The sequence below is a fragment of the Bufo bufo genome, chromosome 10 (genome assembly GCF_905171765.1).
Source record: "Bufo bufo chromosome 10, aBufBuf1.1, whole genome shotgun sequence".
Taxonomy (NCBI): Eukaryota; Metazoa; Chordata; class Amphibia; order Anura; family Bufonidae; genus Bufo; species Bufo bufo.
In genome coordinates this window covers 130,400,238-130,416,936 of record NC_053398.1, presented here as the reverse complement: position 1 = coordinate 130,416,936, position 16,699 = coordinate 130,400,238, and the positions used below count along the sequence as shown (strand labels likewise).

Genomic DNA, 16,699 nt, shown 5'->3' with positions numbered 1-16,699 from the left:
GGGGATTGGCAGAGGAGTAACAGGGTGAGAGGTGGATCAGTCGGGCAGCAGAGTTGAGGATAGATTGGAGGGGTGCGAGAGTGCTAGATGGAAGGCCACAGGGGAGAATGTTGCAGTAGTCTAGGCGGGAGATGATGAGGGCATGTACAAACATTTTCGCAGACTCAAAGTTGAGGAAAGCGCGGATGCAGGAGATATTTTTGAGTTGGAGTCGGCAGGTGGTGGAAAGGGCTTGGATGTGCGGTCGGAAGCAGAGAGCAGAATACGAGGTCGCTCCAAGGCGGTGGACCGGGGAGAGTGTGCCGCCATTGATCGTGAGAGATAGGTCTGTTGGGGGGGTTGAGCAAGATGGGGGAAAGATGATGAATTCTGTTTTATCCATGTTAAGTTTTAGAAAAAGAGGAGAAGGAGGATATGGAAGATAGGCATTGTGGGATTCTGGATAGTAAGGTGGTGATGTCTGGACCAGAGAGGTAGATCTGTGTGTCGTCAGCATAAAAGTGATACTGAAAGCCATGGGACTCTATGAGCTGTCCTAGGCCAAAGGTGAAGATAGAGAAGAGCAGGGGTCCTAGGACAAAGCCTTGCGGGACACGAACAGAGCGGGAATGAGACGAGGTGGTTGTATGAGAGTGGGAGATGCTAAATGTCCGCTCTGTGAGGTATGATGTGATCCAGGAGAGGGCCAGGTCAGTGATGCCAAGAGATGAGAGAGTTTGCAACAGAAGGGAGTGGTCAACAGTGTCAAAGGCAGAACAGGTCAAGGAGAAGGAGGACAGAGTAATGTTTTTTGGTTTTAGCTGTTAGTAGGTTATTGGTGACTTTGGTAAGGGTAGTCTCAGTGGAGTGGTGGGGTCGGAAGACAGATTGTAGGCGGTCAGAGGGAGCAGGAGGAGAGGTGAGAGGATAGTTCAGAATGGACATGTTGCTCAAGTAGCTTTGAGGCATATGGAAGAAGTGATACGGGGCTATAAATGGACAAAGCAGATGGGTCAAGTGAAGGCTTTTTTAATGGTAGCATGTTTAAAACCAGAGGGGAAGACACCATAGGTTAGTGATGGGTTGAAGAGATGAGTTAGGGCTGGGTTAAACACTGTGGTGAGGTTAGGAATGAGGTGGGATGGGATTGGGTCAAGTGCACAGGTGGTGACATGTGATCTGGCGAGTAGAGTGGAGACTTTCTTCTGTAATGGTGGAGAAGCGGGTTTTGGGAGAAGAGGACCGAGCAGTTGTGTAGAGGGTCTGTGGGGACTGTGCAATGAAGCCTTCTCTGATGTTGACGATCTTTTGTTTAAAGTATGTGGCAAAGTCCTCAGCTGAGAGGAGAGGGTGGGGGCGCTGGGGGACGGAGAAGAGAGTTATAAGTGTTAAAAAGTTGTTTAGGGCTGTGGGACAGGGAAGATATGAGAGATGAGAAGTCGCCTATTTTGCATCAGCGAGTGAGGATTGAAAATGAGGAGGGATTGCTTGTATGCGGTGAAGTGATCCTTAGAAGGGGATTTCTTCCATTGCTGCTCAGCAGCCCTGGAAGCTTCTGTTTATTGAGTTTTGTTTTGTGTGAGGGGGGTAACAATGTCCAGAGCTGTACTTATTGTGGTGTCATACAGGGTGGTGGCAGTATCTGGGTCTTTGAGGGAACAAAATGGTAAGAGCGGCAGAAGAGAGTCAGAAAGCAAGCGAAAGTCTAGATGTTTAAGGTTCCTTCAGGGGGTTTTAGTGTGTGGACTGGGGGAGCAGCAGAAGAGACCAGTGAAGAGAAGGAGAGTAGGTTGTGGTCAGATAGGTGGAGAGGCGAACTAGAAAAGGTATATAGGGAGCAGAGGCAGGTAAAGATAAGATCCAGAGTGTGACCATCTCTGTGGGTGGGAGCTGAAGACCACTGTGATAGGCCGAAGGAGGAAGAGAGTGATAGGAGTTTAGAGGCGGCCGAGTGGCAGGTTTAATAGGGATGTTGAAGTCACCCATGATGATAGTGGGGATGTCAGCAGAAAGAAAGTGTAGGAGCCAGGTGTTAAAGTGGTCAAGAAAGACGGTGGCTGAGCCTGGGGGGCGATAAATGACAGCTACTTGGAGGGAGAGTAGATGCGAACAGGGTGTACTTCAAATGAAGTGGTGGAGGGTGGCAGTGGAATTGGGCTGTAGGAGCAGGTGTCTGATAGGAGAAGACCAACTCTTCCACCATGTTTGCAGCCGGGGCGGGGGGTGTGAGTGAAATGAAATCCGCTACAACAGATTGCAGCAGGGGTGGAGGTGTCAGAGGGTGTCAGCCACGTTTCTGTGAGACCCAGAAAGAAAAGTTTGAGAGATGAAGAGGTCATAAATATAGGAGAGTTTGTTACAGACAGTGTGCATTCCATAATTGCTCCTGCAAGAGAAACCAAGCGAGCGGGGATCAGGGGAATGGTTTTCAGGTTTAAGGGGTTGCAGAAATTTGTAGAAGCAGATTTGTAGTGGGAGGTAGAGGTGATAGTGGTGAGGTGGGCCTGGATTTGTAGAGATATCACCAGCAATAAAAAGATGCAGATAGTGTTAGCAGGTGTGAATAAGAGAAGGCATGAGGTATCTGTGTGTGTTGGGAAGGAAGTGTTTTATGTTGCCAAACAGGTTTGTGCCAGCAGTCAGATGAGAAGGTAAGATGGAGGGAGAGATGAATAGTTCCTTGCTCGGTGAATGGATGTGGGGGTAAGTCAGGAGAAACATTCGCTTCCATTGATACATAGTAGCAAACTCAGGACAGGAGAGAGATTTGTGTTACTGACGAATAAAGTGCATATACGATTGTCTAGAGACTAATACACTGAAAGAAACGTTCAGCTTTCAACAGGATTCCCACCTCTGGACATAAGATTCATTTACAGCAAGCAGAGATCTTAAAAATGGTAGGGAATTGTAACAGTGCCTATTAAGAAGGTGCAAAAAGTTTCCTTACATAGTTGCCTATCCTGAGCTGAAGACTAGTGTTGAGCGAACTTGTGTTTTCAAGTTCGGGGTACAAGGTTCGGGTTATCTAAGAACTCAGTTATGGATTCCGCGACGGATAACTTATGGTCCATGGTAGCGGAATCCATAACGGAATTCTTAGATAACCCGAACCTTGTACGCCGAACTTAAAAACACAAGTCTCCCCACTGGAGACCTGACAACCTGAGGCACCCTGATTGCTAGGGACACGTTGTTTGAGAACCCACAAAATCATCTGGTTGCTAAGGCGTGTATGCCTAGCAGCCAGACGGTGTAGCCCGACTCTGAATTGGCACGGGACTGACAGGTGAAAATCATCCTGAAGCCGTGCCAACCCCATACCAGGGGTTGTGAAACCCAGCTACAGCAATACGGACAGCGTCCTCAGCACACAAGGGGTTAAGAGCGAATCAGCGAGCCCCATCGCTCGTGAGTAATTACCCCCAGGCCAGTTTATTGGACAGAAGACTGCAAGTACAAGCCAGGTTACTACAGTAACACCCATGGCACCGGGCTGGGACGGGCGCCAGGTTACCAGGGCGACGTGTCACCAACCCAGCTCAATGGCATTTACCAAATGAGGAAGCGCCAGGCAGCCAAAACAGATGCCAGAACTCCAAATTTACACAAACCGGGCGGAAGCAGGTGGGGCTTTAAAAGAGGACTGCGACCAGAACACGTGTGCAAAGGGTTAAGCCTACAGGGGTCTCCTACCTTTTGTGGTAAATGCACAGGCAGGGGAGTCTGGCTATTGTATCCCCCTGCGAGAGCTCTTCCAGGCAGATGACACACTCGCCGGCATCCCGCGTTAAAACATCATCTGCAGAGGAAGCAAAAAGAGAAAAATCAAGAAATTATTGCTTCAAAGAAAAGATCTGCAACTGGTGGGAAACCACAATTCCCAACATCTGAGAGCTGTAGTTTCCAAACACCCTGAGAGATAGGTTGACTATAACTATAGATTGAGACATTTAGCTTGTAGCACCCCTGAAATAAACCTCATGCCTTACACTGGGGCCTCCAGAGCTGCATTCATAATTCTGCTGAACCTAGAGGCTGCAGGATTGCACAGCTGACTGCAGGTCTATACAGGGTGTAATGAAGGAGGTGCAATCTTCACACCAGGCGTTGTACACTCGTCATCTGCAAAAACCCACAGAATGCAACGCGAGGAAGTACAAAGCATGGTGGGAGTGTGGACAAGCTGTAACGAGCATGTGTCAAGGTTTGGGGCGAAGGTCCATATCGTTCAGCTCTAAATTTTGCAGTGGGTGGAGAGTGTGGCCCATTGGTGAGCGCCCTGGTGGTACATTGAGTCAGGTAAGATAATGCAGGTTTCTACCATACAGCTGAAATGGACGAGTGCACTGTGATCTGATCTATGCATCTGATAAACTGCAAAATGATGTATGCAAAACCACCACATAATCCAGGGCAATGTATATATAGACAGCTCGAGCTGTGCCCAGGAGCTGACATTCACCCTGCCTCTGACAGACTGCAGTGAATAGCACTTGTATGAGGGAGGATCTATTCTGGCTGAGTTACTGGGTCATTAGTCTCCAGCAGAGAGAAGCAGGGAGTCTGCGGGTGGTAGCTGGAAGCCTATTTGTCAGCCAAGCTATTTGTAGCCCTCGTTCAGATGAAACCAGTACAAGTGACACAGATACCAGCTGCTGCAGGAACACGACTCCAGTCTAACCAGCTCCTGCATTAGTGGGCACAATAGAAGTGTGCCCGCTGCTATAAACCTGGCCCAGTCTGCACCAGTCGTCTGTGTAAGGCTCCATTCAAACGTCTGTAACGTGTTTTGCGGATCTGCAAAACACGGACAGCGGCAATGTGCGTTCCGCATTTTGCCGGCACTAATAGAAAATGCGTATTCTTGTCCTCAATTGCGGACAAGAATAGGACATGTTCTATTTTTTTCGGGAACGGAAATGCGGACCCGGAAGTGCGGTCCGCATGTCCGGAGCCGGGCTGCACATTGTGCGGCCCCACAGAAATGAATGGGTCCGCAATTCCGTTCTGCAAAATGCGGAATGAAATTACAGCTGTGTGAATTGACCCTAATCCATGATCTTCCAGATCACACAGGCCAATTATGTATCATTGTATTACCAGCACAGAGCCCTATGCCCCCCCCACCTCAAATGGGATGTCCCAGAGAGACCGCCAGCGTGGAGGGCCATCCCCGAGAGAGACAGTCGATGCAGGTGGCCCATCCCTGAGAAAACCGTGCGGGGGCAGCTCAAATACTGGCAAACGACACTGTTTCGGTAGGACCAGCCAGCCGCTTAATGTGTTTGGGGGCCTCCTGAGCTTGCCATAAGGAGATAGAAGGATCAGGCATTGGTTTCCAACATGCCCATTCCTTCTGTCCAAGGGGAGTTATTTAATTCAAGAGGAGCCATTTCATTTCTGCCATTAACCCCTTCATGATTGCCATACAGCTATATACGTACAAATTACACATGTCCCATGCAGCTAGCACGTATATAAATGTTATGGCACCTCGTTAATGTGCTTACAAAGCGCTTGAATTAAAGCTTCTGCCCCTGCACCGCAGCGGTCACGGACAGCACACAGTCCAGTAATGCCAGCAAGGGACCAGAGTGGGCCCTTGCCAACGATCTCTCCGATTGGTTAGTATGTGCAGACTAACCAATCGGATCGTGGCAGTGTTAAAATGCCAGGCTTTGATCTGCACTCTAATGAAAAGAGCTGGAAATCAGGTACCATATCCTCTGTGCCCCCAATATGTGAGCCCTCTGCCCCGATCTGTGTGCCCTGCCTCCAGCTTTGCCAGCCGTGCACTGTGTATGTGCCGGCCTGCCCCATCCATGTCCCCTCCTCAGCCCTCGTCTGAGCCCCCTTATGCGGTCCCTCTTCTGTATCTAATGGTGGCGGCTCTGTTCCTGTTCAGCGAGTGTCAGCTGTATGCTGACACTCTGCTGTAACCCCTTAGATGACACTCAGCGGCCCGATGGTTGCCATGTCAACTTGACGCCATTTATAAGAAATTAAAAAAATAGAGAAAATAAATAAAAAAAATACACATATTAGGCATCAACCAGTCCGTAACGTCAGGCTCTATAAATATATCTTATGATCCATCCTGTTCGATAAACACCATAAAAAAAATAAAAACTGTCAAAAAAAAGCAATTTTTGTCACCTTACATCACAAAAAGTGCAACACCAAGCGATCAAAAAGGCGTATGTACCAGAAAATGGTACCAATAAAACCATCACCTCATCCTGCAAAAAATGAGCCCCTACATATTAAAAAAAAAAAAAAAACACACACTATAGCTCTTAGAACGTGGAGACAAACATTTTGTTTCAAATATGCTATTATTTTGTTAAAGTGAAATAAAAAAAAAATAAAAAAGTATACATATTAGGTATCACCGCATCCGTAACAACCAGCTCTATAAAAATATAACATGACCTAACCCCTCAGCTGAACACCATAAAAAAAAAAAATAAAGACAGTGCCAAAAATGCAATTTGGCACCTTACATCACAAAAATTGCAACACCAAGCGATCAAAAAGGCGTATGCCCCCCCAAAATAGTACCAGTCACCTCATCTGCAAAAAAATAAGACCCTATATAAGAGGATTGGTCAAAAAATAAAAAAAAAGCTATGGCTCTCAGGCTATGGAGACAAACATTTTTTTGGTTTCAAAAATGCTATTGTGTAAAACTTAAATAAATAAGTATACATATTAGGGCTCTTTCACACCTGCGTTCTTGTCTTCCGGCATAGAGTTCCGTCGTCGGGGCTCTATGCCGGAAGAATCCTGATCAGTTTTATCCTAATGCATTCTGAATGGAGTGAAATCCGTTCAGGATGTCTTCAGTTCCGGAACGGGACGTTTTTTGGCCGGAGAAAATACTGCAGCATGCTGCGCTTTTTGCTCCGGCCAAAAATCCTGAAGACTTGCCGCAAGGCCGGATCCGGAATTAATGCCCATTGAAAGGCATTGATCCGGCCTTAAGCTAAACGTCGTTTCGGCGCATTGCCGGATCCGACGTTTAGCTTTTTCTGAATGGTTACCATGGCTGCCGGGACGCTAAAGTCCTGGCAGCCATGGTAAAGTGTAGTGGGGAGCAGTATACTTCCCGTCCGTGCGGCTCCCGGGGCGCTCCAGAGTGACGTCAGGGCGCCCCAAGCACATGGATCACGTGATCGCATGGCACGTCATCCATGCGCATGGGGCGCTCTGACGTCATTCTGGAGCGCCCCGGGAGCCGCACGGACTGTAAGTATACCGCTCCCCCGCTCCTACTATGGCAACCAGGACTTTAATAGCGTCCTGGGTGCCATAGTAACACTGAACGCATTTTGAAGACGGATCCGTCTTCAAATGCTTTCAGTACACTTGCGTTTTTACGGATCCGGCGTGTAATTCCGGCAAGTGGAGTACACGCCGGATCCGGACAACGCAAGTGTGAAAGAGGCCTAAGTTATTGCCACATCCGTAACGACCTGCTCTATAAAAATATATCACATGACCTAACCCCTCAGGTGATCGCTGTAAAAATAAATAAATACTGTTCCAAAACAACCAAATTTTTGGTCACCTTGCCCCATAAAAAGTGTAATAATGAATGATCAAAAAAATCATATGTACCCAAAAATGGTACCAATAAAAACATCAACTCTTTCTGCAAAAAACGAGCCCCTGCACAAGACGATCGGCAGGAAAAAAAAAAAAAAAGTTCAGAAAATAGAGAAAAACTACTTTATTTTTTCAAAAATGCTTTATTATGTAAAACTGAAACAGACATATTTGTCTGTAACAACCTGCTCTATAAAAAAAAAAAAAACTGAATCATTTTTTGGTTACCTCGCCTCACAAAAAATGTAATAGAGCAATTAAAAATCATATGTACCCCAAAATAGTACCTATAAAACTGGCACCTTATCCCCTAGTTTCCAAAATGGTCACTTTTTGGGAGTTCCTACTGTAGGGGTGCATCAGGGGGCTTCAAATGGGACATGGCATCTAAAAACCAGTCCAGCAAAATCTGCCTTTCAAAAACCCATATGGCGCTCCTTTTCTTCTGTGTCCTGCCGTGTGCCCTTACATCAGTTTACGACCACATGTGGGGTGTTTCTGGAAAACGGCAGAATCGGGGTAATAAATATTGTTTTATTTGGCTGTTAGCCCTCGATGTGTTAAAGAAAAAAAAATAATGGATTAAAATGGAAAATCTGCCAAAAAAGTGGAATTTAGAAATTCCATCTCCATTTTCCTTTAATTCTTGTGGAACACCTAAAGGGTTAACAAAGTTTGTAAAATCATTTGAGTAACTTGAGGGGTGTAGTTTCTACAATGGGGTCATTTATGGGGGGTTTCCACTATGTAAGCTCCACAAAGTGACTTCAGACCTGAACTGGTCCTTAAAAAAGTAGAAGTTTTAAGAAAATTTCCAAAACGCAAGCCTACTAATGTCCTAAAAAAATAAAAATGACATTTACAAAATGATGCCAACATAAAGTAGACATATGGGGAATGTTAAGTAATAAATATTTTATGAGGTATCACTTTCCGTTTTAAAAGCAGGGAAATAGAGATTTTGAAAATTGCTAATTTTTAAAAAATTTTGGGTAAATTTGGGATTTTTTTTCATAAATAAAAGGTGAACAATCTCAGAATGGTCTGGATAAATAAAATGGTTCCAAAGTTATTACCACATAAAGTGACATGTCAAATTTGCAAAATTAGACGTGGGTCACGGGGGTATCAATGACCCTTGGTCATGAAAGGGTTAAGGACACATACACCCATATGTTGAGGACTTTGTTCCCTTTCAGTGGCGGGCAGCATCTGAAACACCTGCACCTCTGAGGATGCATTCAGCGTGTTAACCCCTTTCACCCCTGCATAGAAAACAATGGGGGTGGGACTACAGCTTGTAGCATTTTTCTCCCAAAGGCTGCATCTGAGTCAAGATAGTCTGTAATGTCTAATAAAGGTATGGGGAGAGCTCCAAGTAGCAGCTCTGCATATCTGGGCCAGAGAAGCATCTACCCTCTCCGCCCAAGAGGCAGCCACAGATCTAGTGGAATGAGCCCCGAACCCCGAAGGAGGAGTCAGGCTAAGGGAAGAATAAGCCAGGGAAATAGAATTCTTAAGCCATCTAGCAATAACACTAGTAGAGACTTTGTGACCTCTAGTCTAGCTCAACCCAAAAACTGAAGGAGATGGTCATCTATTCTCCAAGATGATGTGGAGTCTAGGTAAAAAACTAAACACCTTCTGACATCAAGGAAATGGAATCTTTCTTCCAACAGATTGGTTGGATTTGGACAGAAGGAGGGTAGAATCACAAGGGTCTTAAAGAAGGGTGCATTCTTGATGCTGCCGACAAGAATCTTTTAATCCATGGATGATCTGCTAATCTGGAATCAAAGAAATAACTTAAAAGCAGCTACCTGGACTTTTAATGTAGATGCTTTAAAGGGGTATTCTCATCTTCCCTTTTCATACTTCCCTTCTTTGAGCGTGACGTTCACTTCCTGGCTTCTTCTCTCGGCCAGGCCGCGCTTGCGCAGAAGATTTTCTCCCGGCCGGGCAATGTCCTGAACGCGCAAGCCGCCACGGTAACTTTTATTCCTGGCCTGTATGGTACAGAGCCGGTGTGCGCGTTCGCGGCTCTGTACTATACTGGCCAGGAAGAAGTCATCATGGCGCATGTGCGGCAGCGTTCAGGACATTACGCGGCCCAGCCGGGAGAGAATCTTCAGTCTTCTGCGCAAGCGCGGCCCGGCGGGATTCGACAGGAGAGGTGACCGTAACCAGGGGAGACCAAAGACAACATCAGCTAAGAGGGGACTTATTTTCTAAAAAAAGGGTGGGAATTGGGTAATAACATGTATTTAGAAAAATGATCACTGTCAAATCATTAACAGATTTGACAGTGATCATTAAGATGAGAATACCCCTTTAAGATTCCTGTCTAGCCCTGCTTGCAAAAACTCTAGGATCTTTGGTATTTCAGGTGACTTAAAGGGGTCTGGGCTATGTCCTAAGAAGGCTGAAAAAAACATTCCAAACTTTGTTATATTTTCTTGAGGTAACCACCTTCCTACTCTTCAGCATAGTGGAGACTACTTTGGAGGATACACACCGAAAAGAAGGAGAATTTCTGGGCTGGGATAGACTAGCGGACCCTGGTAAAGAAGACCCTCCTTCAACAGAAGGGTCCATGGAGGCTATACTGCCACCCTTAGCAGACTGGAGTACCAGGACCTCTTTGGCCACATTGGAGCTATCAGGATAACTGAGGCTCCTTCTCTTTCTATTTTCTGCAATACCTGGGGAATAAGGCAAAATGGAGGGAAGGCATACCCCAATTCCTGGCTCCAGTCCTGTGCTAACCCGTCTATTGCTAACGGGCCATCCAAATGGTTGAGGGAGAAGAACCTTTCTAATTTTCTGTTGGCTCTTGAGGCAAAAAGGTCCACTGGGGGAAGACCTTAAGGCCTCTTTCACACTACCTTTTTTTTTTTTTTTTGTTTTGCAGGACGTTTTTTGCGTTCCGTATACGGGACCATTTATTTCAATGGTTCCGCAAAAAAACTGAATGTAATCCGTATGCATTCCGTTTCCGTATTTCCGTTCCGTTGAAAGATAGAACATGTCCTATTATTGCCCGCAAATCACGTTCCGTGGCTCCATTCAAGTCAATGGGTCTGCAAAAAAAAAAGGAACACATACGGAAATGCATCCGTATCAGTTCCGTTTTTGCGGAACCATCTATTGAAAATGTTATGCCCAGCCCAATTTTTTCTATGTAATTACTGTATATGCCATACGGAAAAACCGAACGGAAACAAAAAAAATGGAACGGATCCGTGAAAAACGGACCGCAAAACACTGAAATAGCCATACAGTAGTGTGAAAGAGGCCTAACTCTGGACTATTTACAAAAAAATGTCTTTGTTTTGACACCATTCTCCTTGTTTTAAGGAGACTCTACTTAGGAAGTCTGCTATGCCGCTCTCCTTCCCCTTCAGATGCACTGCTGACAGAAAAAGCCTCCTCTCCTCCGCTATACCGGGAGGCCCACCAATACCGGGCTTGTGAGCCTCGAGGGCTCCAGGGGGGTCAGCACGTCCTGCATCACCTGGTTCCGACATGCTGGTGGAAACCCAGATGCGTGCACACAAGGCTGGCTGCATTCTCCTGCTGCCAATTTATCAAACACACCTCGGCTCCTTTTAACCCCTAGGCCCAAAAATGCCTAATCCAACGGATGAGGATGCCCACACCTCTTCCGGCCTGGCGCCCGGAAATTACATCAATGAGCCGTAAGGGGCCGCCCCGGCGCGCATGCGCAGAACGCAAGAGGAGGACCCTGCTGTCATGGACCGGGAGCCGCCTGAACACGCCCACAGCGGCTCCCCAATGAGGCAGGAAGAGCAGGCTCCCAAGGAGACTGATGCCGCCAGGGATATACCCTTTACGGTATAGTAGACACGGACCTCCCGAGGCGAGAACCAAAAAAACCGTAGGAGCCAGAGCTCCTTAGGTACCTCCTATCTGGAGGACAGGAAAACTGAACTGAGGTGTGAACCATTTTCTCTCTTCAGGTTTCCAGTCCTGGATTGGAGGGTCCTAGTTGCATGGGTGCTGTCATGGGTGAGGGAAAAACAGTCCATTACATTCAGCCCCCCCCCCTCCATGCACAGACCTAAAACGTTGCACAGCTGAGGGGTTGTCACAACTGTACCTAATCTACAAGTGTCTTGCTTCTGGATGTAAACCAAAGCATTTCCATTGACTGAAAGCAAGCAGTGATTATTCCGCTGGCAGTTTTCTAATGTTTAAAAAGGTGGGGAGGCACAAGTGATTTGTAAACCACATTTGAGGTAGGGGGGATATCTGCAGGAACCGGACAGTGCACTCCTTCATAGGGGGTAATTGCTGGTAAGAGATGCCCAGGACGGCGGGCAGATTTATAATGCAGTGCATACATACGTACCGTTATAGGAGAGCCGTGGCTTGCTTAGACACATTATAAAGTGCATCTCCATCTCATCGGAAGCTACAGACTTGGAGCATATGGGGCAGCGAAAGCCTAGAAATAAGAATAGAGACATATGAGCGGCGGTGACCGACAGGCTACATATGACAGACATGGAGAGGGGGATACAGGACTGCAGGTGTGTGTGTGTGTGTGTGTGTGTATATATTATATATATATATATATATATATATATATATATATATATATATATATATATATATAGCTAACATGTCCTGCCCTTACTGTGTGTCGCTCTTCTGATTACTGTATCCTGCGCAGCCGCCAACACTCCGCTCCTGTACCTTTCTGACATCGCCTTTCACCACACCTATGGAGATGTATGCAAACTCCTGCTGTGCCCATGTGTAAGGAGTCTGTATGCCGAGTAAACTACAGATTTCCATTCACTGCTAGCAAACAAAGGCAACTGACCAGTATCGGGCCACCTATTTCTTAGGAGAGGGGTCCAGGTTTGTACAAGGTAAAGTTTTGTAACTTTCTAACACCCTCTTCTTCTTCTTATCTGTTTGCCGACAGTAAACCAGTAAAAACCTTCTACTTACAGCGGAGGGTTTGCTACAGTTGTAGCCAGGCAGTGTTCTAGGCTGATGAACTGTAGCAAAACAAAATCGGGAAAGAGATGATTGCTGCTACCTAAACTGGATAAAACTGCGGCGAAGCCTCAGCTGTGAAGTTTTTAGCCTCTGGATGGAAATAAGAATGAGAGAGAACACTTAATTGTTATAAAAATTTATAATAGCATTTTGTTTGCTACCAAAAATAAAAAATTTACAGAAAATAGTGGGAGACTGAAACAAAGCTTATTAGAAAGTTGCAGAACATAACCATCGCCTCCTTTGACCGAGCATATCACTCAGTAAGTCCCCCACACCGTCTGCGCTCAGTGGTCGCCATCTTTTTGGGCGGTTTATCGCACGTTGGCCACATTACGTTCCCTCGCTAACCAGCACCTGAATGGCAGGGAAGCTACGATGCCTCCAACTTCTACCTCGTGATAAATGAGGACAAGGAAGGAAGAGAAGCCCCCTACACCAGAAGCCCAGAGTCTGCAGCTGCGCCTCCCCCGCCACGGTCGGCCTGACACATTTTGCAGGAATATGTGGAGGAAGCTGCGGTCTCGGTGGGGTTTTAACAGACATCCTGTGATACAGCTGCTATCTGTCTTCTGCAAACCGTGCCACTGTACGGCTGCAGGAAGCCGCTCTGTAACAAGGGCGCGCTGCTCACACATTAGATACGGGGTCTGATGATAGTTCGGGGTAGGGGGGGACCAGAGGAAGCCGGGGACAGGAGACACTGGGCCGACGCAGCCCAGGGCGTGGGGATGACTCTGCCGTTACATGAAAGGGATTCATCACCAAAGAGCAGAAAGGGCTGCGAGCCATAATTACTGACAATGCAGAGTAGAAAGGAGTCTCGGATGAGCTGCAGCAGCTGTGCCCATCCCCAATAGCGTGTACCACCTGATTCTCTCGCCTTTAAAGGCACATTTCACTAGGGCAGATTTCCTTTTAAATTGATGCATAACGTGCTCATCATCCAACCATATAATGAACGCCCCGCCCCCTGGACTCCTGAGAAGTGCAGCACTTCCTGGTTCTTATGAGTCAGGAACATCTGTGTCACATGACTACTCTCAGCTAAGCCGATTGGCCAAGACGGCTCAAAAACTGGAGGGTAATGCGAGAGCAGATATTTTTTAGCTGCTCCTCTCGCTGCATGCTATACTATGGAATGTGATGTCAGAAGTACATACGAGTTCTGGTCTCTAACCCAATGATGCAGTGGCTTGGTCGCAGTACTGTGCACACTGACAACAATAGCAGCAGTAATTCCATGTATCAGGCGCGGTACAGAGGTGTCCTCTGACATCTGAACAATGCCTGGAGAACGCAATACGACATCTCAGGCACCAGCAACAATGGCCCGACAGGTTCGGCATCAGAGTTTCCAAAGATTCATTGTTTACCTGGTCACGAAATGCAGCGTAAACTGCTGCAGGCGACGAGGCTGACGACGATGTGCAGACACCTCCTGTCACATATATATCTGTCGATAACGGTGTTCTTTTCGTACAGACTCAAATCTGCTGCTTCCCATCATACAGGCAGTGAGATTAAGAACAACCTTCTGGCTGCCTGTAGCCACCACCAGGGGGAGCTCACTGCACACTGTTTTACTGAGCTTAAAGGGACACTGACAGGCCCTATAAACATATTTCGATATTCCTATGCAGTCATAGGTCTATTAAAGTGTATTCCAATGATATAAGAGAACCAACCCCCTGTACGCATTTTAAACCATGTAAAAACAACTTTATATTCATCTGTCAAATCACCTTCCTTTGTGCCCAAGAGGCGGTTTTTCTCCTACCTTCGCGCCCAGCCGCGCCCCAACTGTTGTTTCCTACCGCCGCCCAGCTCATTATTATTCACTGCGCTGGGCGGCTCTTACATTCCCCGATCCTGTCAGATCCCGCGCATGTCCGATAGAGACTTATGGGCATCAACCTCAATCGGACCATCTGCGCATGCGCCGGATACCTGTATCCGGCACCCTCCCAAGCCTGAAATTGAATGCGCCTGCGTCCCGTTTTCTTCTATGCGGCTGCTCTGTGTCTCCTGCTGCGCCTGCGCCGAATCTCTCCTCCTCTCCTTGGGCATGCGCGGGATCGGGGAATGTAAGAGCCGTCCAGCGCAGTGAATAATAATAATAATAATGAGCTGGGCGGCGGTAGGAGAAAAACCGCCCCTTGGGCACAAAGGAAGGTGATTGACAGATGAATATAAAGTTGTTTTTACATGGTTTAAAATGTGGACAGGGGGTACGCTTATCATTGGAATACACTTTAATAGACCTATGACTGCATAGAAATATCGAAATATGTTTATAGGGCCTGTCAGTGTCCCTTTAAAGGGGATTGTCTCATCATGGACAATGGGGGGGGGGGGGGGGGGGCATATCTCTAGGATATGCCCCCATTGTCTTATAGGTGCGGGTTCCACTGCTGGGACCCGCACCTATATCGAGAACGGAGCCCTGCAAGTGAAGAAGCAGCCGCCCTCCATTCATTTTCTATGGGGGCGGCGAAAATAGCTTTTTCCGTCGGCCCCATAGAAATGAATGGGAGCGGGGGCCGTACATGCATGGTACTCTCCCATGGGGAGCCAGCTTGGTGGTGGCCGGACCGGAGTCCTCCAGCCACCACCTTGCGGGGCTCCGTTCTCTATAAAAAAAAAAGGTGTGGGTCCCAGCGATGGAACCCGCACCTACAAGACAACGGAGGCATATCCTAGCGATATGCCCCCATTGCCTATGATGAGACAACCCCTTTAAGAAAGGCAGTTCCGATACTCCCTCTAGTGGTGGCTGCAAAAGGAAGATTTTTTAAAGGAAACCTGTTGGATTTATCACACCAATCTCTCATGGGGCTCTTCAATTGCTCTCCTAGCATGAACCTTGCAAGTTATAAGTAGAGATGAGCGAACTTCTGTTTTAAGTTCGGCGTCTAAAGTTCGGCTTCCGGTTAGCGGAGAATCCCGATATGGATTCCGAATTACGTTGTGGTCCGTGGTAGCGGAATCAATAATGGCCATTATTGATTCCGCTACCACGGACCACAACGGAATTCGGAATCCATATCGGGATCCTCCGCTAACCGGAAGCCGAACTTTAGACGCCGAACTTAAAACAGAAGTTCGCTCATCTCTAGTTATAAGATAAACTAGAGAATGATACGTTAAAGCCACAGCAGGGCAGAGAAGGGGACAAAGGGACATCGTTTAGGAGACTGGTTGCTAGGGATGTGCCACATGACAACCCTCCATAGCAACCAGACTGACAGCCAGGCTTTTTCTCAAAAGTGGAAAAATCAGATATTGGCCCTCACCCCACTGCCATATTTGTATAGAACACCCCAGATGGAGATGGCGCGATCTACGGGCACCCCCCCCCCCCCCCCCATCTCCTTGCAGTAGTGCCCCTAGACCTTGCGAGGTGCCCTCTACCTGTAGGAGTACATGATACACAGAGGGAGAGGTGGAGGAGACTTAGCAGCATTCCATAGGTAATTAGATGACGAGGCGCATAATATCTATAACATGAGCGGGAGGCCGAGGAGGTAAGTACAGGCCCGGCTTCAGATGCCGCCACTTCGTCACCCTTGGTATGCATTGTATACAGTGAAGCAGGTCAGGGGTGCGGTGAGAGATGATCAAGCCACGAAAAATGCAACTGCCTGCTCCACCTCATTGTACGGAGAAGAGAGGACACCAGAGCATCAAAAATATTAAGAAAATCTACAAATTAACCAAGTGGGCACCGCTCCATATACAAGCGGGTGGCACAGAGTTATGTGTTATTATGCTGGTGTGCCTCGTCTATTATATGTGCTGTCTGACGACTCCAGCGCAGATCTAACCTCTCCTGTATGGACATGACTCATATGGCAGTTCTGACGCGTTTCAGGTAAACCCCAGGATCCCTTCAGTTAATCTCATTTTTTCAGCTCAGCCCAAAATTTCAGCCATCGGCGATATGCACAAATCCCACTACAGGAGATTATATAACTGCCTGCTCGTATATTGTACAGGCCCCACGTTACTGCGCACAACTGCGGTGATGGGCGAAAGTACGGATATAATGCAGCAGCATGAAAAGGGAACTGAGCAA

General features: G+C 47.2%; 1 protein-coding gene and 1 long non-coding RNA gene across 2 annotated transcripts in view; one reads left to right on the top strand and one right to left on the bottom strand.

Moving 5' to 3' along the window:
* ZNRF1 (zinc and ring finger 1) overlaps positions 1–16,699 on the bottom strand; it is a 41,095-nt gene that overhangs the window by 3,786 nt on the left and 20,610 nt on the right. Inside the window, exons 2-3 of the mRNA XM_040409609.1 lie at positions 11,963–12,058; positions 3,676–3,781 (exon numbers count right to left, since the gene is read on the bottom strand). Coding sequence (XP_040265543.1) covers positions 3,676–3,781; positions 11,963–12,058 — 202 coding nt within the window. The remainder of the gene's footprint in view (positions 1–3,675; positions 3,782–11,962; positions 12,059–16,699) is intronic.
* Positions 8,052–16,699, top strand: part of LOC120980474 — a 28,751-nt gene continuing 20,103 nt past the window's right edge. The window contains exons 1-2 of the long non-coding RNA XR_005774530.1: positions 8,052–8,063; positions 12,136–12,149. This is a non-coding gene — a long non-coding RNA (uncharacterized LOC120980474). The remainder of the gene's footprint in view (positions 8,064–12,135; positions 12,150–16,699) is intronic.